We start from the raw sequence: 27,197 nt of genomic DNA on the forward strand, positions 1-27,197 counted from the left end.
GTTTGCCCCAAAGGACAGGCTTACAGGGCCCAGAACGGGGCAGGACCAGGGGAGTGGAGGGCCTGAGGACATCCAAGGAGGAGGAGCCGTGGCTGGGACCTTGACCCACTCCTCCCCACCCCAGTCAGGACCCACACAAGCACCAGTAGGTCAGGCCTGAAGATGTGAAACCTACAGGCCGGCTGGCATGTTCCAGGGGCTGTGAGAAGCAAGAAGCTGGGAGGGCAAGGCTGGGGGGTGGGGTAAGTGAGAGGTCAGGTGCAGGTGAGAAGGAGGGCTGTGGGGGGAGCAGCCAGCCTGGGTGGCCCTCCCACAGACCCTCGGGTGCCAGACAGCCAGCTTGGGATGGGCTAGGTGGACAGGCAGGCTCACCCAGCAGGTCCACGAGGATAGAGTTGCCCAGCAACAGGGAGAAGCCCATGAGCGCCCAGGGCAGGAATGGCGCCTGGAAGGTGAGGAGGTGGAAGAAGTTGACCCTCACCCGAGGGCTGCGGCGGCTCCAGACGTACACCAGCATGGCGGTGAGGGCCTGGCCCAGGAAGAACAGGCTGCCCAGGAGCCCCAGCAGCTGGGCCAGAGTCAAGGTGAGGGGAGGCCCTCCGGCGGTGCAGGCCTCAGCCCTGCCCAGGGCCCTGACTCCTCAACCCATGCACTCCTCCCACTGGTTTCCCTTCCCTATCCAGTGTTCCCTTCCAGTCAGGGCCACAGGGGATCTGCTTCGCATCTCCACCTCACCCCAGCCTCCAATGACAGCCCATCCCTGCCCCAGTTTCTCCTGCTCCTGGCATCAGGGCTCAGCCCCCAGGCACCCCACCTGGCTCGCCTGCATTCCTGATTGGCACTCTGTGTGCACACTGGAGGTGTAGCCCTGGCACCTGGAGCTCAGCACACACTGCACGCTCAGTGCATCCTAATCTGGGGTGACCCGCTCAGTCCCTCCCCGGGCCAGGCGCTCAGGTGGGGCCCCAGGGCAACACAGGCTGGACGCAGAGGCCTGAAGGATACGGTCATGAGGACGCCCCCGAAGAGAAACATGAAGACGAAGTCGGCCTTGCGGCCGCGGAAGGAACCCTCCTCCAGCATGCGGCAGTAGCGGAAGCTGGGCGTCCGTATAGGAAGGGCCACCGGGCCGGCCTCAGTCTCCCCGCTCCGGCCGCCTCCTGCCCGGCCGGCCCGCCCCCTCCCCTCCCCGCCCCGGCCCGCTGCGCGCGGGGAGGATACACGAAGAGCATGTTGAAGAAGAAGCTGAATCCCAGGGGCCCGAAGAAGAGGAAGTTGGTGACGAGCCTCCAGACCTGCGAGGGGAGCGCGGGCGGTCAGGCCTGGCGGGCGGGCGGGGAGGCAGGGGCAGGGGCGGGGGCGGGGGCGGGGCGGCCTCACCTGGAACTTCCGGAGCACGAGGTGCGGGTTGAAGTAGAGCTGGAAGGGGCTGAGAAGCTCCAGCTGCTGCGGAACCAGGGGCGCGTTAGGCGCTGCCGGCGAGCCTCCGTAGCCATGGCGACTTCCCCACCGCTGTAACCATGGTCACCCCATTCCCCCGCCCCCCAGCTGTAACCAACCACGGCGACCCCCGCCCCTGGGCTGTAACCATGACGACCCCCAGCCCTGGGCTGTAACCATGGCCAGCCTTGCCCCTGCTCCCCAGCTGTAACCATGGCGACTCCCACCCCTGCTGTAACCGTGGCGACCCCATCCTAGGCTAGGGGTCGGGGCCTTGAGCCAGGTAGCCAATACGGGGAGGAAGTGGGGCGCCGGGGGCGAGACGGGGGTGTGGGCCGGGGGAGAGTCGGGCCAATGAGCAGGCCCAGCGATTGAGCACGTGGCAGTTGTTGTGGCGGCTGTGGTGGCGCGGCGGGAGAACGTGTGGCCAATCAGGACCTGGTCTCCTCACGGCAAGCTGGAGAGGACCAATAGGAAGGGCCACCACAGGGGCGGGGCTACTTGTTACTGGAGAAAAGATGGGATCCGGGCCCAGAGACTGGAGGGGCGGGGCCACACGGGGGCGTGGTCGGGGCTGGCTGGACTCAGAGCCTGGCTGCGTGGCTCTGTTGTCCCCCTGGGGCTTCTGGCGACTCTGGGCCCGTCCCTCTTCCCTCTGAGAACCTGAGACAGTGCCACCTGACCTACAGCAAAGGAGGCGCTCCGCAGCGTGTCTCAGTTCCCGCACGTCCAGGGCTCCACTGGATCACGCGGCTCCAGCAGGAGTCTTCCTGGGAGTCCTCGAGGAGGGGCTGCGCTGGGGACTTGAGCCCTCTGGGGGACGCGAGGCTGCTGAGACGGCTGGAGCAACTGGACGGGTTAGAGACGCCTCATTATCTTGGTGGAAAGAGAAACTCCATTTATTCATTCTAATGAAGAAAGTCCACCGTTTATTGAGCACCGACTGTGTGCGGGCACCGTTCTGAATACTGGAGACACAACAGCCAACAGAGACGCTGTCCCTCACGGTGGAGTTGAGGAGACAGGCAGTCAGAGGCCCGTGCTAACATGGTAGCTAGTGTAGACAGGACTCTGCGCTGACGGATTTAGCCACGTGGGGGCTGGAGGATCTGGTAGCCGGCCCCGTGCTAGATGGGCTGATCTGGGAAGCCTCTGCGAAGAGGTGATGCTCGATTGTCACTTTAAAAAGATCCCTGTGGCTGCTGTGAGAACAGTAGATAACCAGAGGAATCAGTGAGCAGGGGGAGGCTGCAAGGGACATTGGTGGCTTGGGCAGTATGGAACCTGGAGGACAAGGAGGAGTGGGATGTGGGTTTGCTGGCACACCGGACAGAGCTGTGAGGTTGGAGTCAAGAGTGACATCGAGGCCTGAGCCACAGAGTGGATGGAAGGCAGTGGCCTTTACTGACATGGAGAATGCTTGGGGAAAAGGCGGGTGGGTGAAGGGTCCTGTTCTGGCCTCATTGAGTTTGGGCACCTGTGTGACATGTGCCTGGAAAAATCCAAGGGTGGTGTGGTGGTAGAGGTCAGGCAGGCTGTGCAAATGTGGGTGTCAGTCATCAGCAGACCAGTGGCATTTTGGCCTTGGGCCTGCGTGAGATGCCCAAGGGGCGAGGCTAGATGGAGAAGAGAAGAGGCCGGGCCTGGGCAGCTTGACCTTCAGCGGTCAGAGAGGGAAGGGAGACCCAGCCAGGGAGACCTGGGAAGGCTGGATATGGGGCAGGAGCTGAGCCAGGAAAGGGCCTCCGGAGGAAGGCAGGGAGAAGCCCCTGCAGACGTGGCCTGGGAAGGACTGTGGGGTGCAGCCATGCCAAGGTCCCTGGTGACCAGGATAGTGACAAGGCATGAGGGAGAGGAAGGTGCCCAGATGGATGTGCCTTTCCCACCATGGGGAGCTCAGCCTTGGATGTAAGTGTGGAAGATGAAGGATGCCTCGGACAGGGCCCTGAGGTCCCCTGAGGAGACTGGACTGGGGGAGAACCAGCTGAGAAGCTTATCTCAGGTAGATCCCATGGAAATGAGGGCCCTATGAGGGCCCTAAGAGGGGCCTCCTGGGGAGTGGCTCATAGAGCCCCCGTTCTGGAGGGGAGGGGAGTGGGGAGAGGCTGGGAGCACTGAAGGGGGATGTGTGTGTGGTTCAGGAGTGAGGAGAGGTCAGCAGAAGCTGGCCCAAGATGCTGAGAGGGGGGCGGTGGGAGCAGGCTGAGGGACCCCCTTGGACAGCCTCCATTTTCCAGGGAAGCAGCCCAGGGTCAAGTCTGAGGTGGGCAGTACAGAGTAGATCCCAGCCAGGTGGAGGTGTGGCAGCAGGCAGGGATGCAGGGCTGAGAGCTGGGCAGGTGCCTGCAGGGCAGGGAGGAGCCAGCAGGGAGGCCCGGCTGCCTGTCGGCCTGGGGCAGGGCAGGTGTCCCTGCCTCCAGCACTCAGCAGGCGCTGGCTGGGCCTCCACTCAGGGTCAGGGCAGGGCTGACAGGAGGCTGTCGTGGTCCACAGGGGCCTCTGTCTCCACTTCTACTGGGGCCCATAGGGCAGGTTTCGGGGCGGAGAAGCACATTCCTGGGAGGCTGGGAGCCCAGGGTGGGGCAGCTGTCCGGGTGGGATATCCAGGGGAGCAATGGCTGAAGTCTACTACGGATACCCCCTTCTCAGAGCCCTGGGACCCTCAGATGGGGAAGCTGAGGCCCAGGAGGAGGCAGAGCAGGGCCGGGGCAGACCTCCAACACCAGTCCAGGCTTTTCCTGTCCAGTCTCAGGCCCAGGACAGGCCACTCTGGAGACACCAGGTCCACTTCTCATCTGACCCTCAGGCATCTCCAGACAGTTCTTTATGGAGAGAAGCCCCGGGCACGGCACGTCCATGGCCTGGAGATGCAGACAGGCAGTGTGCTAGATGCTCACATCTGGGGAGCTCTCTCCCAGGCAGCAGGTGGCTGTCCTGCCAGCTAGGCCCGCCTTCTCTCTCCTGTGCTGAGGACTGTGGCAGAAGGAGGACCTGTGGTCCCTTGGCAAGGTGACGATGGGCCCTGCTCCCCAAGCTGCCTCTCTGGTCTGGTGACCCTGCCTGCAGCAGAGCAAGGAGCCCCGGGATCCCTAGCTCTGGGGAAATGAGGGGTCCCCTAAACCTTCTATCCAGGCTCTCCCAGTGCCATAGGCAGGACAGCAGCCCTGTGTGCCCCCAGGCCTGCCTTTCCCTCACAGGCCTCAGACACTAGGAGAGGCCCTCACCAGCCCCTGGGGACACCCAGACAGCTGGGGTCATCCATGCCCAGCTCTCTGCAGCCCCACATGACACCTGATGCTCCCCCGGAACTTTCCAGTCCTCTCCCTCCCCTCCCCCACGCCTCACCACCACCACCACCTCTTTCTCAGGCCTCAGACTCTCTCTTCTGGGGGTGCCCCGAATCTCTGGCTCCTTCCTCCATTCATTTTCCTCCCTACCAGCCCAGATGTTCTGTTAAAGAGCAGAGGAAGGGAGGGTGGTGGAAACGCCCCCTACTCGAGGAAGCCCTCCCTGAGGGGACCAGAGCTCCCCTGTCTGCTGTTAGGGCCCCCACGTACTGAATTTCTGAGTGGATTTTATCCCAAAGGCAGCACATGCCTGTGGGAACAAACCGGAAGACTCAGACACAAGGCGAGGGTGTGTGGGCGTGTTGGAGGCAGCTGTGCTTTCCTCTGACAACACACGGTGCCCCTTGCTGGCCCTGAGCATCCTCCGTCAGGGGCCTTTCCTCGGGGGCTGTGCTCTCAGTGCCCACCTTTTCCGGTACATGGACCCCCAGTCGAGGTAGGTGGGCCTCCACTGCACCTCCAGCCAGCCCCTCCCAGGAGTTGCTGTGTCCCCTTGGCCCTTCCTGTCTGTGTCATGGATATTTTTAGCACTGAATCTGGACCCCACTCCACAGCAGCTGCTCACAGGCAGAGCACAAGAACAACACACGGTCCAGGTGGCTGCTTCAGGCCTCGGTGGCAGAGGGAGTGCCCTGGGCCTGGCCCTCTGAGCCTGGTAGCAGAACCCAGACTTCCCAGGAGTGAGTGGGTCTCTGGGTGGGATGGGGAGGGAGGAGGCACTGTGGGGCCGAGGATCAGCCAGGCCTGATGGGAACAGCATGTGCAAAGGCCCTGAGGAGGCAGGAAGGACTGAGAGAAGGTGAGGGCAATGAGGAGGAGCTGCGTCTGATGTGAGGCTGGAGAGAGCTGGGCCAGGCCGAGCAGGGCCATGTGGGCTGTGGCCTCTGTCCCAAGGGCAGTGGGAGCCATGGGAGAGTTTTCAGCATGGGGGTGAGGCTAGGATCAGATAGCTGCTCTTTGGAGGAAGAAGGGGTTGAGAAGAGAAGTGGTCACAGCAGAGGAGGATGGCAGCAGCCTGCAGTGGCGGGCATGTGACAGAGGTGGCAAATGGGTCAGGAGGTGGAAGCCACAGGCCTCAATGGTGAGACCTCAGGGACGGCCAGCTTTGGGAGGGAGCCCACCTGTTGGTTTGAGACAGGCCAAGTTTGGGGTGCTGTGGGGACATGACTGCCTCAGGCAAGCCCTCCATGGTCCCCCCAGCCCGGCCCTCCCAGCTCCTTGTCCTCTGCGGCTCCGGTCCTGCCCGCAGAAGGGCTGCCCCAGGCTCTGTCTGTCCCTGGGATCTGCTGTGTGCTGGGCACGGGCCGGCCTCAGACCTGGACTCAGGGCTGGCTCTGCAGCCTCAGGGCCAGCAGCGGACCTGGCCCCTCCCCGACCCCTCCTCCTCGGCCTCAGTGTCCCTGTCTGTGACATGGGCCGGCTGCAAGAGTCCATCTGGAGAGCCTCCTCCAGCTTGAAGGCTGCGCTCTGTTCTACATTGGGAGGTCAGAGATTCCGGGCGGGGGCCCCTTCCTGTGACAGCCGTGGCTGGCCTCCCCTCCAAGGCCAGTCTCCGCTGTGAATGAGCGCCCACCTGGGAGCGAGGATGCACTCAGGAAGGACTCTCTCTCCCAAGGCAGTGTCCCTGCCACCTCCTCCTGACCTGGGGCTCTCACGTGCCTGTGTCAGGAAGATCCATGGAGACCTGAAGGGCACGGCAGGGAGGCAGTGGGGCCACCCCTGTCCCGCAGGAGCTCATCCTTGGCCAGGGGGAGACTGGGACGCCCATACTAAGCAGGGAGGGGAGCTCGGCTTGTCAGTGGTCCAGAGACAAAGAGCCACAGGTCCTCTGAGGAGGGGCCGCCAGGCGGGAGGACTCTTGACAAAGACAGTGTTGGGATGGAGAGGGGAGAGGGCACGCTAGGCAGGGAGAATGGCTGGAGCAAAGGTGCAGAGGCAGGAAGGAACTCACCTCTCAGGGCTGAGGAAGACACCGCGGATGGGGGCTCAGAGCCCATGCTGGAGCCTGTCACTCTAGTGATAACAGCTGCTCCATGACCCCTCATCAGCCTCTGCAACACGGGTTTTAACAACCTCACTGAAGCCTCACCAGCACCTTACAAAGTAGGTTCCTATTACAGATGAGGAAACAGGCTCAGAGAGGTTAAGAAACATACTTGAGGACACACAGCTAAAGAGGAACCAAGATACCAGGGTGCCAGTCCTGGCTTTGCCACCATGAGGGGTGATGGAAGGAGCCAGTGGGGAGATGGTGAGCGCCCCCACTGCTGTGGCACAGGGGAGAATCACCACAGGGGGTGAGGTGCATCATCCGCCTGAGTCTGTGGAAGCATCCCCAACCAAGCAGCCCTAAGCAGCCTCAGACCCTTCTCCAGGAGCAGTTTGGGTGCAAAACCTCCCTGCCACCTCTGGGCCCCTGGAGTGTCTCTGACATGAGACTCTGCTCCCTCGAGGCTTCCCTGCCGAGCAGCTTTGGGCTGTGGCTCCCACCTGGACCTTAGGTTCACTGTCTCTGACCCTCAATGGCTGGATGAGATGGGTCCTTCCCCGCCCCAGCTGCAGGGCCAGCCGGAGCCTGGGCCCAGCTCCCAGACCCTCAGCAATGCCCCTAATTCCCACTTCCTGCTGTAGGCACTACGCAATGTCCAAGCCACCTCTGCCCACGCCCACAGCCCCAGAGGGTCTGATGGGGCCTCCTCTCCCCTGCCTCAGCTACTTTTGGGCTCAGTGGGCTGTATTTTGGGAGAAGCAGATAATCTGCTTGGCAGACTTTGCCCAATGGCAGGGCCGGGGAGGTGAGTTCACAGAGACAGGAGAACCAGGAGACAGAGAGATGAGACTGTGTGACCCGTGCGAGTCTGTGCTGCCTGTCTGCACACCCAGGAGGCTGCACACCCAGGTCTGGTCCGTGTGGCCTTGGGGTATGTGTGTGGAACCTGAGGCCACATTGTCCTATGGTCTCCTACTTGTCACCTGCTGGCCAGGTCATCAGGCAGCTCTGGTCTGGCAGGGACCTGGAAAGACAGGACCACCACTCTGGGCACCCCTGCCCAAGACCAGTGACTCAGAGCTCTGGTTGGTGGATGGAGAGGCTGGGAAAGGCCCGGGCTCACCCGCCTCCCACTTGGCTTGCATCACTGACATCCCTGCCCAGCAGCCCAGGTCCTGCTCCCGCATCTGGGGAGGTGAGCCCCACACCAGGGGCTTGTCCAACTGCTTGGACAAGAAGCTCACGCCAGTGGGCTGGGACCAGAACCCAGGCGTCCTTGTCCTCCCTGGTGAGGCCACCAGAATTCTTGCCTCCACATTTTGCTCAGGACTTCTCTCAGCACCACAGGCCCTTCATGTTCTTGAGGTTTGGGGGCTTCTTTAAGAAAACAATGCAAGATTACAAATGCAAGATTAGGTACCAAAGAGAATGTCTGCTTAGAATGAGAACACCGACAAAACAAACATGTTCATCAAAGCTGACAAATACACTCCAACTTACAAAATCCAGAAAAAATTCCCTCCCTGGTCAGAAGCCTGTGGCTAAATGGCTGCTGTGCCCAGGTCAGACAGGGGCTGGTAAAGGAGCGGCATGTGTTACCCAGGCCTCTGCACGTCCCCTCTGTGCAGTGAGTGGAGTCAAATTGTAACCGAAAGTTTGGCCTCTGAACTCAGTGCCAATCCAAATAGCAAGAATAGAGTCTTGGGTGAAAGGAAAGACAGCTTTTCTTTCTTTGCCAGGCAGGGGGAGCAAAGCAACAGCTAGTGCCTTAAGAACTGCTAGCTCCCCGTTAAGAAAGGGGTGAAGGGTTTTAAAGGTTTGTGAGGAATGTGGGGAGAGGTGAATGGTAAGAAAAAGGAATTGCAGGCAGGTGTCCTTGGTTGCCTGCCTTCGTGATGGATGGTGGATTCTGGTGCCAGGAAGCCGAGGAGTTGAGGTCTGGGAAGCCTCAGCTTTCTGACATTCTCTGGACGTCTGCTTCCCTGTGGTAGACTTCAAGGACCCGTGATGAGCCAAAACTGTAGTGTGAGCCCAGCTTGAGGCCACCTGGGCTTCAGCAATTCGTAACTTCTATTTGGTTGTAAAGCTCAGGGAGTCAAAGGTTAAAGAAACAGGTACTTATATATGAGTGTAACTAAAGACCCAGGGAACTGGGCATGTGTGCTTTTGGTTTTAACCCCATATATGCTGGGTTCACTGTAGGGGAACTCATATCAGGGCTGGTACCAATCACAAGCCTGTAACATATTCCCCACTGTCATTAACTTGCTTTCCATTTCTATGGAAAAGGGGTGTTGTGGTGGTCTAGCTACTTCCTGCTGAATTGGGGCAATGTTTGGGAGTTTTTGTGGTGGAAAGCTTGAACATGCTTTTGCCAATTTTTTCTATGGGTAGTTATAGTCTTAGTCGCAGTTTTGTAAATACTGGGAAACATAAAATATATCTCAGCCACCAATAAGAGTATAGATAAACTGAAATGTAAAATATCAGACAATGTGGACCAGATACCTCCCAATAGTCAGGAAAATAAACTTGAAAACCAGTTACCAATACTTGCTTTTATACGGAAGTGTGATGTTCTGACGTTTGTTGTAACCAGGTATTTAATAAATAGCATTTCTAGAGAGACAAAGGAAAACAGGGTTAATGGTTGGAGCAAATTACAAACCAGTTTCTGAGCCCATGCAACAACCAGTTAAAAAATTTCTAGGTGTTAGAGTTGAAGCATCTTTGACAGTGTGAAGTGTTTCTGATGATGTCATCGGGTACTCAGGTACCTTTTTGAGTGGCTTATACAGCAGCAGACATAAATCTCTCTTAAGTCTATATCAAGTTGTCCAGCTCCAGTTTTCAAGGCTTCAGGAAAAAGGGAAGGTTCAGTTTTCAATGATTCTGAATGAAAATGATGGAAAAACATTAAAAATGTAATTTGGAGATTTGTAGCCAGATATTTCAGGGGACTATAAGAATTCAGGATCCAGTCCAGTTAACAGATATAAAACAAAAATCTCAAAGACAGTTATCAGAACTAGGATCTAATATCCACAAATGTGTATTATGGTTTCTATTGAAACATAATTTTTCTCTCTAAAATTACCCTCATTTTTACCAAACATAGCCAAATTAAGACTAACGGGTTTACAAAATAAGTCTAGTTTTAATAAATTTGGCCCAATTATTTACACAAGTACAGCAAGACTAGCAAGTGATCATATATACTCTTTTAAATCTGCTTTGCTGGAACTTTTTATAAGGAATATCAGATTGAACTTCAAAGGCCTCTCAAGGCCAGGAAAGCCAGACTAAGTACTTGTCATCAGACTCCTGCAATACCTACAGATTTGGGTGAATTCCTCTCTTCACGAAGTCCCCAAAATATCCTGGGGTTCTTCTCACCTGCCAGTGACATTCTTTGCTCAACCTTACCAGGTTACTGGGAACCGTGTAAGCAAGCTACCAGGCCAATATTTTCAAGTGGCTTTATTTCAGAAAGTCCAATCTTTGTTCCTCAAAAGCTATCTGGTCATATCTGAGTCTGCATGTTTCTCTCAAATATGACATTCTAGTCAAAGCCTTGGTAATATAACCAGTGTTTTCAATTGTATGCTGTCATAAGAAGAACAGATTCTTACTGAATTTATGCAAATAACTATATAGCCATGAAAGTAAGAATACTTACTCATCAGGAGTTTTCAAATTCTGGAGGGATAAGATAGGGAGGAAAAGATAAATGTTTCAATTTTGCTTACAAATGTGCAATTTTATCAATTGCTATAAGTCATAGTTAGCATAAGAGAAAAGAGAAAAAGATTTCCTTAAATCCGAGAAAATAAAACATCAAAAAACAACATTTCAAACAAAAAATCATAAAAATTATAATTATCTCTATCAGTTCATTTGGTTTCATGTAGCCAACTCTTGATCTTCTGATGGCAGTTTCATGAGGGCATCAGTTTTTCAGTTACAGATTTTGTAATCTCTTATCCAGCTCAGTCTTATAATCTGGAAGTTTATCAGAAACCTGCATTCTAGAACAAGTGTCGGAGTTCTTTTCATTAATCTCTCTGAAGGTGAAACATATTTGCAAAAACATCAGAGTAAAACAACAACTGTCTGCAAATAACAAAATATTCAAATACGGTAATTGACAAAGACATTTGACCATTTCTGTAATATACAACATTTTGAGATAGTAACAAGAATTATGACCAATAACCAAGAGAGATCAGAATTTTAAGAATGTCATATAATTTTTTAAACATTTATATCAATAATATTTATACACATAATACCATCTAAGAAAGTTTATCATTACTTATTTGACAATGCTTCCCGTGTAATCTAACATACCAAATAAGCCTAATTTAGTTTAGTATTTTCCTCCTTATAAGAAGAGAGTAAAGTTCTCTGAGAAGTCTCAGGGGCCCTCTGAAAATCCCCAGAGAAACTTTCCCTCCTTTTCCAGATCAAAAGAAAGCCTTTATTCAGGATTTGAATATTTTTAAGTGGGGAACCTGTCAAAAATTGCTCAAAAGTAAAAAAGTTTTTTTGAACCTCCTTATCAAGAACAGACCAAAACTTCAAGAAAATTATCCTTTTAAGAGAGAGAAAGTCAAATTTTAATTTTGCACCAGCCTACTTTTGATATTGAAATGTATTTACTTAATTAAATTTATGTCAATCTCAGCTAACTTGACCACACACAAAACTACTCAGGGTTTTACTCCCACAAACCTTCTGTTCCTTACTTTTTACCTTCAGAATTTGTCCATGTCTTCTTTTCTTTCCCTTCTAGTACTGTAGGACAAATTTATCTTTCTTAACAAAGCTAACAAAAATATCTCTATTCTTTTTTACCTTCTTTACTGAAAACATATATTTTACTTTCCTTGCATACAGACCTTTTTGAAATACATGCTTTCTCACAGAAAATTCCTCAGCATACATAAATCATGTTTATTAATAAACTTAAGCATCTTTTAGTTTCTCTGAGGCAAGAAACCAAAGGCAGACAAATCTATGCTTAATAATCAATTTTTTAATATTTTATCTTATGTTAAAATGACCTAGACATTCAATAAATTTCTATCATTTACTTTAGCAAAATTTTAAAGTTTCAAGTTGTTAAAAAGATTTTGGAAGCTGTTTTTCAAGTATACAGACCACAAAACATAATTATTGTACTCAAAAACTCTTACCTATTTTCAACAATTATATTTAGGTTGTCCAAAAAACCTCATGAGACATCAAAGTCAGCTATTAAACAATGTTATTTTTGCTAACAAATTTTGGAACAGAGACAACATGTTTGTATTGTACCCAATGTTGATAATTCTGAAAACATGTTTATTTCAATCAAATGAACAAACAAACAGGTTTTTATTTACCAAAGATAATTATATATCATGTTAACTTGAAACACCTTTGGGCTAGTTTTTATTATATTTAGAATTTTTGTATATATGTTCACTTTAAGTCAATTGAATAGAGCTCTTAATTTTGGCCATACCATCCGGAGGTAAAATATCACAGACATATAACATACATATAGACACAAACAGAGTTTCCACAGCTACTGTTTTAAAAATTACTGCCATGAATCAGGTACAGTAATAAAAAGTTCCCTAGCTATGAAACCAAATTTTGTTTTAAACCTTAATATTTGTGGAGGAGACACTCAAGATGCTAGATTTTTGGTGAGCGTGTTTTCCTTCTTCCATTTTTTCCAGGACCTGTAGTCTGACTGTATTTTCCAGTGGCACCTGTAGGTGGAGCTGCTTTTTCTTGGGTGAGAAAGTTATCTGAGTACTCAGTTTACAAAGCAAATCTGGCCCAAAGTGGGGAACTGGGACAATCTGGTATATATAAAGAGTTATGTTTCAGCTTTGGTTTTCCTAAAACTGAATGGTTTGGTTGCATTCCAAAAGTTGTAGCATGGGTCTGTGTTGAGTTTTGCCATTGACTTCAACAATAGCAACTGGGGAATTACTTACTGATGTCAATTTGCAGTTTAACACTGAATAAGTGGCACCAGTATCCACTAGAAAGTCAACCAATTGTGTCCCCACTGTCATTAGTACCCAGGGCTTGTGGGGGACCATTGGAATGGGAGCCGCCAGCATGGCAAGGAATCCCAGGCCTCTTTCTCCCCTGAGTCTCAGATTCCCTTTCCTGTTTGTCCCATCTCGGGGAGCCGTGTAAAGCACCTTGACTGGCTTAGCTTTATGCTCCTCTCAAGCATTATAAACTTCGAATGCAACTTCCACCAATTGACCAGAACTCATGGCTATGGCCCCTTCATCATTACTGAGCTCCCTTCTAATGTCTGGGGCATTTGCCATCAGTGGCTGAGTCACATTGAAATTAGGATTAAAAGGATTCAACACCGTCAGGGCAGCCATGTCTTCATTAGGTTTTTCTTCCAGTGTCTGAGCATCTTTAATTACTGGAGGCTTGGCTTTTCTTTGGACCATCAGCTTGGTCCCTGGCTGGTCACCTTCCTGATTATGTAACTGCATAAAAGCCTGCACGTACGGAATCTCATCCCATTTTCTCTCACAAAACAACTCCAACTGCAAGATAGTGTCACAATTCAAAGTTCCATTCAATAGCCATCATTCCCCACTTTCCAAAACATACATCAGCCAGGAGGTGTTACAATAAAATACCATTTGTTTTTTGGTCATTGTGGGTAGGCAGAATAGATGTGGTACCTCCCATGTTAACACTTTTAAAAGGACAAACAGACAGACAACAACCAAAGACCAAACGAGCGCACTTTCCCAAAAACCCTCAGCCAGCAGATGGAGGCCAGAACAAAGAAACCAAAACCAAAACCAAACCAAAAGCAAAACGCTTCCAGTCCCAGATCAGTCCATGTCCTACACTCGGCAGCACCCAACAAATGAAGATCTCCCCCGCAGAGCTTCCCAAATGAGCAAGGACAAAGGACCTCAGTGTGCATACCAGGGGATTTACCAAATCTGGCCAGGGCATCATGACTCCTCTTTTTGCTGCTTTCCTTTTTCCCAAGGTAGTTCCCCTGGTAACCAGAGGTCCAAAGGGCCTCCAAGGGGAAGAGGAAGGAGGGAATGCTCCCGAAGCAAAATGGGCTTTGGCAGCTGCTGGAGCAATCTCTCTGACCATCCCAGGCACTCTGCAGAGTCTGACCAAGGGAGCAGACCTGGATTCAACCTGGGGTGAAGTCCAGCCAATCAAGCACCGGTGCTCGGTGGTCTGGCCTCCCTGAGTCTTTCTCCAACCTTCCACTTCCCCAATTGGGGCAGGCACGGAGTGCGACTTGGGAGCATCCGATCAAGCCAAAGGAGTCTCTGTGGGGACCACCAACAGGTCCCCTCTGGGTCCCCAAGTTTGTAACAAAAAGTTTCGGTCTCTGAACCCAGTGCCAATGCAAGCAATGACAACAAAGTCTTGGGTGAAAGGAAAGACAGCTTTTCTTTCTTTGCCAGGCAGAGGGAGAAAAGCAACAGCTAGTGCCTTAAGAACTGCTAGCTCCCCGTTCAGAAACGGGTGAAGGGTTTTTTTGTGAGGAATGTGGGGAGGGGGGTTGGTAAGATAAGGGAACCACAGGTGGGCGTCCTTGGTTGTCTGTCTTTGTGATGGGTGGTGGATTCTGGTGCCAGGAAGCCGAGGAGTTGAGGTCCGGGAAGCCTCAGCTTTCTGATGTTCTCTGGACGTCAGTTTCCCTGTAGTAGGCTTCAAGGACCCGTGATGAGCCAAAACTGTAGTGTGAGCCCAGCTTGAGGCTACCTGGGCTTTAGCAATTTGTAACTTCTATTTGGTTGTAAAGCTCAGGGAGTCAGAGGTTAAAGAAACAGATATTTAGATATGAGTGTAACTAAAGACCCAGGGAATTGGGCATGTGTGCTTTTGGTTTTAACCCCATATACGCTGGGTTCACTGTAGGGGAACCGATATCAGGGCCGGTAGCAATCACAAGCCTGTAACAAAATATTTGAAGTGTTGAAAGAAAAAAAAACCCCACCAACGTAGAATTCTGTATCCATCAAATTTCTCCTTCAAAACTGAAGGAAAAATAAAGACTTTTTAAGATAAACAAAACTGAATTTGGTCTCCAGCAGACCTGCCTTACAAGTCACGTTAAAAGAAGTTCAGAGAAGGAAAATGATGTAGGTCAGAAATTTAGATCTATGGGAGTAAGCATATTTCTTGAGAGAAGGTCAAGATGACAACAGAGAAGCACAGTGCAAAAGTTACATTCCCTCTGGATAGTGACGTGGTCTGCATGCATGAGCCCCATTTCCTTAATGGCCTCCCAGCTCCATTTTAGAAGCCTTGACACACGTTACTCCATTTTGTTATCTCTGTCCCCAGAGAAAATAAACTTCTGGTGTTTCAGCCACCCGGTCTGTGGTATTTCACTATGGCAGCCCAAGCTGACTGAGACAGAAGGATCCGCTCCCAGGGAGAAGCAGCAGGGAGGGTTTCTCCTGGTTTCCCTGGCTGTCTGCCGACCTCCCTCCAACCCTCCTGCCTACTCCCAAAGCCGTCTTTCTACCGGCAGACCTGATGGCACCGTTCAGAGGCTCCCCAAGGCCCATCTGGTGTGTCCCAGTGCAGGGGTCGGGTCCCCACTCTCCCCTAAGGAGGAGAAGCTAAGTGCCTCCTTGAACTTCCACTAAGGAGTCGCCAGAACCGGGTGCTGCGTTCCGGTGCTGAGCTGGGGTCTGCCTGGCTTCCTCCTCCCCTGCTTTTCCCAGAAGTATATACACATTGGATCCCAAAGAAAGTTCAGTCCCCCTTTATGGAATGGAGGAATCGGTGATCGTTCCAAAGTCCTCCAAAAGGGACACTGTGCCCCAACCCAGCTCTTGGGGGTGGGAGGGCTGCAGCGTACCCTCCCCGTCCCCTTAATGAGGAATCCCACTCCTCCTTAAAGAAGTGATCAAATCTCTCCCGGTTCCTGGGCGCTGGATGGGAAAGGCTCTCCAGCACCGGAGAGGGGTGGACAAGAAAGAGCGGGCAGACTTTGGGTAGATGATGGGCAGGCATGTTCACACAGACCCCAGTAAGGAGTGGGGAGGAGAGCAGGCCTGGGGTACCAGGCGATGGGATGGCAGCACAAGGTTGGGGGGGCGTTACGGGATCGGTAACGTCCTGTGCGCCCCCCAGGGGGCGCTGTGGCTGCTCCAAACTAAGGTCCCAGGACGCCCTCCAACGCCCGACCCTCCCTCCACCTTCGGTGACCCTCAACCTTCCCGCCAAACCGGCATCCAATCAGAAAGCACCTCACGTCGCACCTCGAGCAACAGCCAATGGAAAGTGGGAGTCCGGGCGTCAGCCCGCCCTCAGGCGCTCTGGACCAATGGCCGCGGGGCGGCGGCTCTGGGGAGCACGCTTAGCGGGGGCGGTTGACGTCGAGGGGCGGTTGACGTCGAGGAGGCGCAGTTGACGTTGAGGAGCGGCGGCGGCGGCAGCGGCGGCTGGGAGCTCGCCATGGTGAGGCCTGGCCTGAGAGGGGCGCCGGGGACGCTGGCTCTGGGGGCCCGGGCGCTGTGGCCCCGTGGACGCGCAGGCGGGAAGGCGGGGGACCCGGGCCCGTGGCCGTCAGCGGGGAGGGGCGGAGATCGCGGAGGCCCGGGCTGCGGGGAGCTGAGTGCTGGCGCGGGGCCGCGAGGCCTGGGCCTGGAACGGGCTCCATCTCCGGGGGCGGCAGGGGCAGTGGGACCCTGGCGTGGGGGGTCCGGGGAAGGGGTCGTGGTGCGGCCGGCTCCGGAAATCGGTGGTCAGCGGCCACGGCGGCCGCGGGTCGTTGCCCGGCCTGGACTCGGCTCCGAGAGGACGAGGGCGTGGGGTCCCGCAGGCTGGGGGGGGGCGGTCCCGGGGCCTCCCTCCACGGCGGAGCTTTCCCGAGGACCCCAGGGCTGGTGTTTGTGGGTCGTGTCTGTGGGTGTGGGTCACGCTAGAAATTCAGACCGAGACGATTCACGAATACTTTCAAGCAACGCGTTAACGCAGATAACGCACATGGAAGCCTGAATCGCCACGGCGGTCAGTTCTTTCACGTAAAACCGAGCTTCCACGGAAAAGCAGCTAGTTCAGCTGGCGACTCCAACAACTGCCCCAGTGCTGCTTCCTGAGACCGCGTCTCAGCGTGTGCACGGGTGCTGCGTCTCTGCTCTCCGTTCTGTCCTAGTTCTCCAGGGTGGAGATTTAATACAATTAATCATCTTTTTTGCTTGATCAAGGACATTCTTAAGTGAAACTGGCTTTTTCTTTTCTTTTTACTCTGAGCGCATAGGGGTGAAGAATCCAGTGACCACTGGTGCAGTCTGGTGCTGCTACCTTGATTTGGGCTCAGGCGCCAGCACTTGTTTTCCACCTTTGATTGGGCACCATGGGTGCAAATGTCAGCACGGTGAAAGGACTGGGGATCTCCTAGTCCTGCTATGAAATGCTTGTATCTCCGTGCTCCCTGGAGAGGTCTGTGGACCCCCAGTGCCTGGGAACTGTGCTGTGATCACTCTGAGGACCTTTGCTGGGTCGGGGATCAGGGGAAACAAGGGGTCGTTCCCAGGAGGGAGCACAGCTTCCCTGTAAAGGAAGGAGGAGAGCAGAGGGTCTGTTTGCACACTGGGTGGCAGGAAGTTGAATCTTCTGGGTAGGAAGGGAACAAGGTCGCCTTCCAAAACTATGAAGAGAGGAGTTGGTGTGAGTTTGAAAAGATCAGAGGAAGTTTAAATAATTTTTTCAGAGAGGAGATACAGCTGAGTAAAGAAATGTAAACTTTAATGATCCAGGTGAGGTTGGTGATGAATTTATAATTAAGGCTTTCTGTTGAAAGCTAGGGATGAGTTTCCTGACTGCTTTGGTTAGTGTCTTGGTTAGATCATCAGATGGAACCGGCCTTCAGACCCCTTAGCTCCCCAGCCCCCATTTTGTAAATGAAGAAATTGGAGATTTCCCAGGTCACAGAGCTGACTGATCACACGGGGGCTGAGGGAGTGGAATGCCACGTCAGGCCTCCTGGGAAACACATCTTGTGACATACAGGGTGTCTGGATTTAAGTGAGGCAAAACGAGTAATATGGATTTGAAAATGGTGTGGTTGGCTGGATTCCAAAGCACTTCCCAGAGTGTTGATGAATTTTTCCTCTGGAGGAGTGAGTTCCTCGTCACTGGAGAGGTTCTTTCTGGAACTCAATGCTTCCTTCTGGGATGCTGTGGAGGGATTGCTGCATTATGTCGATCTTTGATGCCCTGATGACTCTGAGATTTGGTGCTTGTATAGAAGACAACAGGACTTCAAGTTCTTGGGGTTGGGCATTAGAATTTAGTGTGGCGGGACACCTCGAATTTCATTTGAGTTTCTCTCTGTATTATAAGGATGATGTGTCTACAGCTGAACAAGTGGTTAGTATCTGTACACTAAGGTTCACAGCAGGAAAGAGGTGGTATTTTCAGAAATAGGTACTTTGTGGAGAATCTTTAGAAAGGAACTTCATAAAGGAATGGGCAGAATTTCAGGAAACCACGAAAGGGCAGTGCAGCATCCCAGCATTTGAGATGTCTGAGTGATATTGAACCTGAGGTGAGTTTGCTCACCCATTGTATAGCAAGCCAATCTCTGACACCAAGTGTAGTGGAAAAAGTAGGAATTTTATTATTGCACAGCACTGAGCAAGGAGAAGGGGCAGCTAACGCTGAAATCCCAAACTCCCTGAAAAGCTAAAAGGAAGAGTTTTTATTTAGGTCGTTAGGTAGGGGACGGGGGAGCATATGGCCTTGTTGGTCGGAGCTTTTCCACCAGCCTGTGTTTGGCCTTGAGACTGCTTGTAGAAAGGAGGAGATGATATGGAATCCAGGTGGCTGTCCTTGGCCATTTGTCTCCATGACAGATAGTGGATTCTGGAGCCAGGAAGCCAGGGAGTAAGCAGGGAATGAGTGCTTCGGTTTTAACCCCATATATGCTGGGGTTAATGTAGGGAAACGGATATCAGGGCTGGTATCATGGGAGCCATCACCTAGGCTTGAAGCGGTGAGGGGAGGGAGTGGTCACTGGAAGTTGACAGGGTAACTTCATGAGGAGCACTGACTGCTGAGAGTTGTGGCCTTGGTAAGGGGACTCCAGCAACCCATGGCAGTCAGGCAGAGAGGGAGCACGCTGCCCGCACTTTCTTCTGACCTCCCCCTCTCTTGCTGCTGCCTGACACTGGCCAAAGCAAGTGGAAGCCAGAGGGCAGGGCAGCCCTTTGATGCAGTCCACATGGGTCAGCCCCCGGGAGCCCAGAGCTGGATGGAGAACAACAGAGGATAGACCTAGTGGGAGACACACACAGTGACCACAGTGCTTGGGCCATGGTGACCCGTGTCCTAGTCCACTTTTCCTTCCCCGACTCCATCACCCTTTACCTTATTCCTTGGTCAGGACACAGTCAAAAACTGCTATATGCTTCAGAGAATTATGTGACTAGCCATAAAGTGGAGTTTGCTGTTGACATTATGTGGTCTCCGTCTTAAAATAACCTAAGTTTTGTATAGTAGCAAACACTTAGGTTCTGGGGCTAACTGTGATGCTTTGTAGCTAGGGTGGTTTAGAGCATGTCGGTTTCACATAAAAATGGTCACATAAGCCCTGTGGGAAATAAGGTTTGAGAAAGCCTTAGATGCCCTGAAGTACATACGTATGTTCTGCATGCCATAGAGTGCCGATTGCCTTGAAGACTAGGGTCTCATGTTTATTTTCTGGTTTCCAGCGTGAGTGCATCTCTATCCACGTGGGGCAGGCGGGGGTCCAGATCGGCAATGCCTGCTGGGAATTGTACTGCCTTGAACATGGAATTCAGCCTGATGGTCAGATGCCAAGTGACAAAACCATCGGCGGTGGGGATGACTCATTCAACACGTTCTTCAGCGAGACTGGGGCTGGCAAGCATGTGCCCAGAGCTGTGTTTGTGGACCTGGAGCCCACCGTGGTCGGTAGGTTCTCGGGCACTCAGATGGCTGTCTTGGGAGGGTAGGAGAGCCTAGCTAAAGCCCCACATAAGCTCCTTTGAATCCCTCTGAGAAAGGACGGATGTACAAGTGTAAGCCCGTAGCCACGTTAGGGGAGAAACTGGAGGGTTAGTGCTTGAAGTGTCTGTGGAACTCAGGCTCCTAATTAGGAAAATCTCCTGTAAGGTTGGCCAGCAGGAAGATGGGCTGGCGATAGATCCACTCATGGCCACCTCTGCCCTGGTCAGATGGTTGTGTAGGCCCTGTCTGCAGGGTGCCCGGGCACTGGTCCCTCCTTAATGCTGTGTACTCTCTCAGGCTGGTGCAGGAGTCTTGACCTGCATCTTAGGCAAAGATAAGTATAGAACATTTGTTGGGTTCCTCCAGATCTGAGGTAGTTTCCAAGGAGAGCTGCAAAGAGAGCACCTTTCAGTGGCCACCCAGATGACAGAACGTCACCCTAAAGTCTGTGCGACCCAGGCCACATAGGGTGCCCTGATGAGACTGCCCAGCAAAAGCCATGCTGCGGACTGTCTAATACGTAAGGGATTTTTAAATTGTACCCTTGGCTGTACTGCGGGTATGAAAAACACGCACGTGTAGAACGGCCTGTGTTGGGTGTGGGGGCTCTACTCCCTTCTTTGGGAAGCAGTCACACTGACATTGGTACCATGAGTTGACCCTTCTCTCCTGGAGCCGTAGTGTGCGGTTGTGGTCTGTGTATTAGAGACGTTCCCTGTGAGGCACTGATGCTGCTGACCTACAAGGAACAGCGTGTAGTTAGGAGAATGGAACGGCCCCCGAATCTGCCCACTCTGGTGAGTTAACAATAGACCTTAAAGACTCGCGGCCCCTGTGTCCTCTTTGCAGATGAAGTGCGCACAGGGACCTACAGGCAGCTCTTCCACCCGGAGCAGCTGATCACCGGGAAGGAAGACGCGGCCAATAATTACGCCAGAGGCCATTACACCATCGGCAAGGAGATCGTCGACCTGGTCCTGGACCGGATCCGCAAACTGGTAAGAAGAGCTCTGACAAGGCTTCCTGTGGACCTTGTCCTGGACGGGAGGGTAGGCCTTGGATTGTGACCGGGAGGACATTTCGGGAGAAACCGAGGCCGGAGTCATGAATCCACAGTCTTACTCTGCAGTGTGGCTGCGGTGCATCCATGCAGCTTTCCGTCTGCTCTGCTTTGCCTCTAAGTGTGATGCGTGTTCACTGTGGAGGTGTGAATCGTGTGATCTCGCATGTGAAGAGAAGTGACCGTGGCGGGTTGGAGGTTGGTGGTGTGGCTTCTCCTGGGCGCTGGCTCACGTCCTCTGCTTTCTCTCAGGCGGATCTGTGCACGGGGCTGCAGGGCTTCCTCATCTTCCACAGCTTCGGGGGCGGCACCGGCTCTGGGTTTGCGTCTCTGCTCATGGAGCGGCTCTCCGTGGACTATGGCAAGAAGTCCAAGCTCGAATTTGCCATTTACCCAGCCCCCCAGGTTTCCACGGCTGTGGTGGAGCCCTACAACTCCATCCTGACCACTCACACGACCCTGGAACATTCTGATTGTGCCTTCATGGTGGACAACGAAGCCATCTACGACATATGTCGGCGCAACCTGGATATTGAGCGGCCCACATACACCAACCTCAATCGTCTGATCGGACAGATTGTGTCCTCCATCACGGCCTCCCTGCGGTTCGATGGGGCCCTGAATGTGGACTTGACGGAATTCCAGACCAACCTGGTCCCGTACCCCCGCATCCACTTCCCGCTGGCCACCTACGCCCCGGTTATCTCAGCCGAGAAGGCCTACCATGAGCAGCTGTCTGTGGCCGAGATCACCAATGCCTGCTTCGAGCCGGCCAACCAGATGGTCAAGTGTGACCCTCGCCATGGCAAGTACATGGCCTGCTGCATGTTGTACAGGGGCGACGTGGTCCCGAAAGATGTCAACGCGGCCATCGCCACCATCAAGACCAAGCGCACCATCCAGTTTGTGGATTGGTGCCCGACTGGATTTAAGGTAGGACTGGTGATGGGGAGTGGGTCTCCCTGTTGGCAAGCAGCAGACCCTGCCATACAACGCTGCCCCTTTGCAGAGTTTCCCTGTTCCCTGGCAGCTCGGCCTTGGTCATAACTTAGGCGACCACAGTGATCATTTATTCAGTGGCATCTGTTGAACTTCCTTCCTGAGGCATCACACTCTGGATCTGTGGTGAGAGTATGTTTTTTTAACAGAATAGAAAATTTGTTGAAGGATTTTTGTTGCCTTTTCTGGGTGGTAGAATTAGTGTGGGAAATGTAGGTTGGACTGGGAAATGTGAGCATTGTCAGGGCATTTGGGTAATTCAGGTGGATCTCTGGAGAATTACTATCAACTGATTGCCGTCACTGAATCTTCCTTCATTCCCTAAGTGTAGAAACTACATCCAATTTAAATGTCCTGTGTAGTGTTGGATTTAAAGAAAAACTATCATGAATCTTTTTGTGAAGAAAATGGCAACATCTTTATTTCTCTCTTGGGAAGCCTAGAGATTCTGGCCTGAGTTTGCCTCAGACCACAGTGTGTCCCCACCTTCCATTGGAGACGGGATGGACACCTTGATGTCGCTCTCCAGCTTTGTCCATTCCTGGGTCACCGAACCCTGTGGATGATTTCCCTCAGGACTGTGCTTCCCTGAGCCTTTTCATGCCTCCTCTGCCAGGTCAGACCCACCCAGCCTAGACTATGTAGTGTCTTGCCCTTACAGACAATGTTTGCTGGCCTGGATTCCAGCTCACCCTGTGTGCTGCTGCCAAAACCTCTGGTCACATCGTCCCTTGGATCTGAAACCTGGAATGCCTCCCCTTTGGCCCCAGCCGTAGAACGTCACCCCTTGCTCCTCCTCAGCACACACATAGACCACCTCCTGGTGCAGTGGGAGCAGCAGTCCTGGGACCTCTGACAGTGTACCTGTCACCTGCTCTGCACAGGCTGGCTCATTTGGTGGGAAAGCAGGGGGTACGATCTTCCCTCGTGATACAACCACAGCTGTGTACTGTGCATCTGTTGGGGTGGAAAAAATTTCAGCCACAAATTAATCCCCATCTTGTTGAAGCCTGTGGAGGTAATAGCATATGAAGAATCCAGGGCAGTGTCCCTTTTCAGAAGGAAGACACTCCTGTCACCTGGGCACCTATCACATGTCCCAGTTACTGGGACACAGCCCTTCAGGCAGCTTGGGACCCAGCCAGGGTGGCCAACTCTGGGGCTCCTCTTTCCCTGTTTTCTTTGTCTGGAAACCAGCACCCTGCTCTGCTGGCACCTCGCCTGGCACCAAGAAGGACTCAGACTGCAGGGTGAACCAAGTCTTCTCCTGGGTCGCCAGAGGGGACCTGTGCGTCTTCTGTTTCCATGATTCGGCCACCATTTCTGGGTTTGACAGAAGCTTCACAGAGTGCTCTCTTCCCCTTCTCTGGCAGGTGGGCATCAACTACCAGCCCCCCACGGTTGTGCCCGGGGGAGACCTGGCCAAGGTGCAGCGGGCAGTGTGCATGCTGAGCAACACCACCGCCATCGCCGAGGCCTGGGCCCGCCTGGACCATAAGTTCGATCTCATGTACGCAAAGCGAGCCTTTGTGCACTGGTACGTGGGGGAAGGCATGGAGGAAGGAGAGTTCTCTGAGGCCCGGGAGGACCTGGCGGCGCTGGAGAAGGACTACGAAGAGGTGGGCGTGGACTCCGTGGAAGCCGAGGCCGAAGAAGGGGAAGAATACTGAATGGGAGAGTGTGGCTGGCAGCCTCCCTTTGTGTCCTTGCCCCGCTGTAACATTATGATACGCTTACGTATTAAAGTGTCTGTGTTAAACCTCTGTCTGCTGTGGTGCTCGGCTGGGACACACTCGTCTGCGCACAGGAGTGGGTAGGACCCCAGAGCCTGACGGCCACATGGAAGGCTGGTCAGGGCTGCACAGGGCTGCCCTGCTGGAGTGGGCGGAGTGCCACCTACATCTGTAAGGAGCCACTGCTTACGTGACATGACCCGGGGCGAAACAGTCAATATTTCCAATCCAGGGTTTCAAAGCACAAAGATTTACTAAATTCTAGGAAAACTGAATTAGGTTTTTCACTTGAATTTGCCGGTTTTCATACTTCTCCATTGATGGCACATGTGGACTAAAGTATAAAAGCTTAGAACTGGAGTTTTAAAATCTGAGGTCCATGCAAGTTGGGGGTGTTCACCAAATCCTAAAACTGTCAGTCAGATGTGTAAGGTCAGGACATTTTTGGGGTAAAAGGGTTTTTTAGATTTTCCACGGCATTTATGACCCTCAAGAAGTTAGAAGCCATAGGTTACAACAAAATTCATCTTTGTCCTCACATCCACGGTCTCAGTAAAAGTGTTGTACCTTTCACTTTAAGCAAAACGTGTTGATGTCTTTTATAAAAAGACCTGGTAATCTGGATATTTTCTCTCAGACCTGAACCTGAGGTCCTGGAGGGGGAAGCCACTGGTTTAAGTCACTTGGTTAGTGCAGCTGTAGCGTAACCAGGACCAGCGACAGAACTAATTCTAAATCTTTGTGCCTTACCATATTCAACAGGTGATAGAGAACGTCTTGAACAGACTCTCAGCTTTTCCGAAAGGTTTATTACCAGCTGGAGGAAACCACACAGAGACTCTGTGAGGGGGCTGGGGAGCCCACAGTAGGGCGGCAGGAGTCTCTGCCCATCTCAGGTGCTGCCCCGAGTGGGGCTCTTCCCCGGTGCACCCCCCTTGGGCAGCCTGGTAGCACTGGGCTGGCGGGGCATCCTGTGGCTGGACCCTTCCCGGCTGCCGCGTTCTGCCAGTGCTGGGCCTCCACCGAGAGCACTGCTGCCTTTGTTTCTCCCTGAGCAGACGGAGAACACCACCGTCAGGAACCAGGGCAAGCTCCACAGTCGCAGCACACCTACTGTTTGTGTTCTCTGAGCGACGTTTACGTTGAGTGCGTTTCTGTCATGGTCCTTTCAGCCAGGGACCCTATGTCAGCCCTGAGTCCTGAATCCTCCAAGAGGAGTCCTCGGCAGAGTACAGGAGGCCCTCCTAGGACAGGGGCAGTGTCAGGAGTGATGGGGAAAGTTCTAGTGGTCAATTTCGGGGAAGGGAAGCTCAGCCTGTTGACTCCTGCCCTGGAAAGGATACATGGTGGGCCCAGACCACCAGCAGCACAGGGGGGCTCACTGCAGGGCTGCTGGCTTCCCTGCCTCCAGGCGCTCTGCTCTCTAGACGGCCCGCATCTGAACCGATCGAGAAACACATCCGTCATCGAGCAGAGAAGTCAGGCTTTTGGATTTTTAATGCGCCCCGGAGGAGTTTCCGTTTTTGTGGGTGGACACCACACTCTGTCACTTATGATCTCTGGGTATTTTTCACTACAGCTGTAGTCAGTACCAGAGTGCCCCACCCTATTCTTGCCTCTTCATGCAGAAATGCAGACTCTCCCCCGAAAGCTCACTTTTCCTCTTGCCTGGGGATGTCCTAGGGATCCCGTGTCTGTCGCAGAGCACAGTTGCTCTCCTCCTCAGCTGTGGATTTGTTTCTAATTTTTGTTACCGCCATAAAATACATGTAACATAAAATTTACCATCCCAACCATTTTCAGGTGTACAGTTCCCTAGTTGTGGACTTTGTGTGAGTAGTTGGGATCCAGAACATGGCCTGGGAGCCTACCTCCATGGTGACATCTTTCTTTAACTGAGTTCAACACTGAATCGCTTGCTGGGCTGGAGGGTAACTGTGTGGGTCCCTGTCCCCTGAGTCCTGGTCGTTGGTCCCACCTCAGTTGCTGGGGTGCCACATGTCCTGGTTGGCCCTGTGCACAAACGAGGTGAGGCACGTGCACAAAGGATGTGCTGCGTTCAGCAAACACACACGATGTCCCTCCTTTTCTAAAAGCTCGGAAGATGTCTATTTAATCTTTGGTTTGTGGACTGTCCTGAAATTGTGCTGGGACCACGGTTCTATGTTTTCTGGAATCTGTGATTCCTCTTTGCCCATGCCCTGCCTTCTCGCTCTTCCCTCGAAACTCCTGGGGCTGTGAAGTAGTTCATCAGCTCTGACAAGCAGGCTTCCTGAGTTCCTAAATAGCAGAGTTCCTGCCAGCTCCTCTCAGGAGTCCTGGTCATCTGGTCCCTCCAAGCACATGCACTATGTCCTTGTGGTGTCACAGCCTCCAGCAAACACCTGTCGAGCCTCCCCCCAGACCAGGCTTGCAAAACTCCACCCTCCCCACCTCAGGGAGCTCCTGAACAGACAGCCCAGCCAGGTGGGGGGCCTGCGATGGGGACAGAAGCTGCAGCTGGGAGACCCAGGGAGGCTCGTCAGCCAGCCCGGGGCCTCAGGAAGGCTTTCCCGCAGGGTGTGAGGCTGGAGCCGGATGTTGAGGATGTGCAGGCAGAGGGGGCTGCGTGGGCAAAGGCCGTGAGCAGTGCGAGATGAGGCCCCTCCGGGGCTCCCGGCGCTGAGTGGGTTTGTCCCTAGATAGAGACTGGGCCAGGGAAGGGGTAGCCCAAGGTCACAGGGGCCCCGTGAGCCCCTCTGAGGAGCTGAAGTGGATCCAGCAGCAGCGGAGTCACAGATGGGCTCCGGGGAGGGTGCTCAATCGTCTGTGCATTGGGATGGACCACGCGGGCTGCGGGAAGGGGGTGGACAAGGGCAGACGTGGGACCCGTGGTGGTCACCGTGGAGTCTGCTCAGAGAAGGTGGTGGTCTAGCAGGGTGGAGAGGAGGAGCAGACTCAGGACATAGGTAGGGACAGTGGGGCAGAGCAGGAGGCCCCATGCTGTCCTCTGTCCACTTCTCACAGTCTCAATCCCCACAAAGTCCCACTGTCTCATTTGGCTTAGAGTCCCCAGCCCTTCCTGCCACCCTGGTACTGCATTTCTCCCACTGCCCCTGAGCCAGGGGCCCTGGATAGCGGTGTCCACCCTCCACCTGGCAGAACCATGTCTGTGTGAGTGCCTGACGCTTGAGGGGTTTCCTCTCCGGGGTGTGGGACTCCCAGAAAGCTCACCTCCATCCCCTCCTGGCTGATGCCAAGAACTCTGTGACCATGGGTAGGCACTAGCGTCCCTATTTTACAGCAGAACAAACTTGGCGGGGAATAGCCTGTGGGGCTGTGTTCCCTTGGCCAGTGTGTGGGGTGCCACTTCCCTACAGGCCCTCTAAGGATGGTCCTGCCCTTTACCACTCCCAGCACCTCCACCCTGATGTGAATGCACCCTCCCAGAGTCCCGCCACCTTCCCCGTCATCTGAGTTGGACTAGAGGAGATGGGCCTCCAGGAATCACTTCTACCCCCGCTGGGGACAGAACTATAAGGAGGGAAGGAGTCTCACTCTGCCTTGGGGTACAGCACTGCACCCCTATCTGGCCAGGGGCTGCTTGTCCTCCCTTCTCTGACCACCTCCTTTTATTTGCACCCTCCAGGTTT

At 53.3% G+C, this 27,197-nt stretch overlaps 2 protein-coding genes across 2 annotated transcripts; one reads left to right on the top strand and one right to left on the bottom strand.

Annotated features, from left to right (window-relative positions):
- LOC103559212 (derlin-3-like) lies at positions 1-16,256 on the bottom strand. Its single transcript, XM_070628023.1, has 5 exons — positions 16,155-16,256; positions 1,381-1,512; positions 1,222-1,295; positions 1,006-1,099; positions 1-568 (listed from the first exon to the last, which is right to left on the bottom strand). Exons 1-5 carry the CDS (start codon positions 16,254-16,256, stop codon positions 125-127), a joined length of 846 nt encoding a protein of 281 aa, XP_070484124.1. The 3' UTR covers positions 1-124.
- On the top strand, positions 16,060-23,591 carry LOC103567863 (tubulin alpha-3 chain). Its single transcript, XM_070626984.1, has 5 exons — positions 16,060-16,257; positions 19,515-19,737; positions 20,623-20,771; positions 21,086-21,766; positions 23,206-23,591. Exons 1-5 carry the CDS (start codon positions 16,255-16,257, stop codon positions 23,500-23,502), a joined length of 1,353 nt encoding a protein of 450 aa, XP_070483085.1. The 5' UTR covers positions 16,060-16,254; the 3' UTR covers positions 23,503-23,591.
- Positions 23,592-27,197: the final 3,606 nt, after the last annotated feature.

This window comes from Equus przewalskii, chromosome 7, assembly GCF_037783145.1.
Source record: "Equus przewalskii isolate Varuska chromosome 7, EquPr2, whole genome shotgun sequence".
NCBI lineage: Eukaryota > Metazoa > Chordata > Mammalia > Perissodactyla > Equidae > Equus > Equus przewalskii.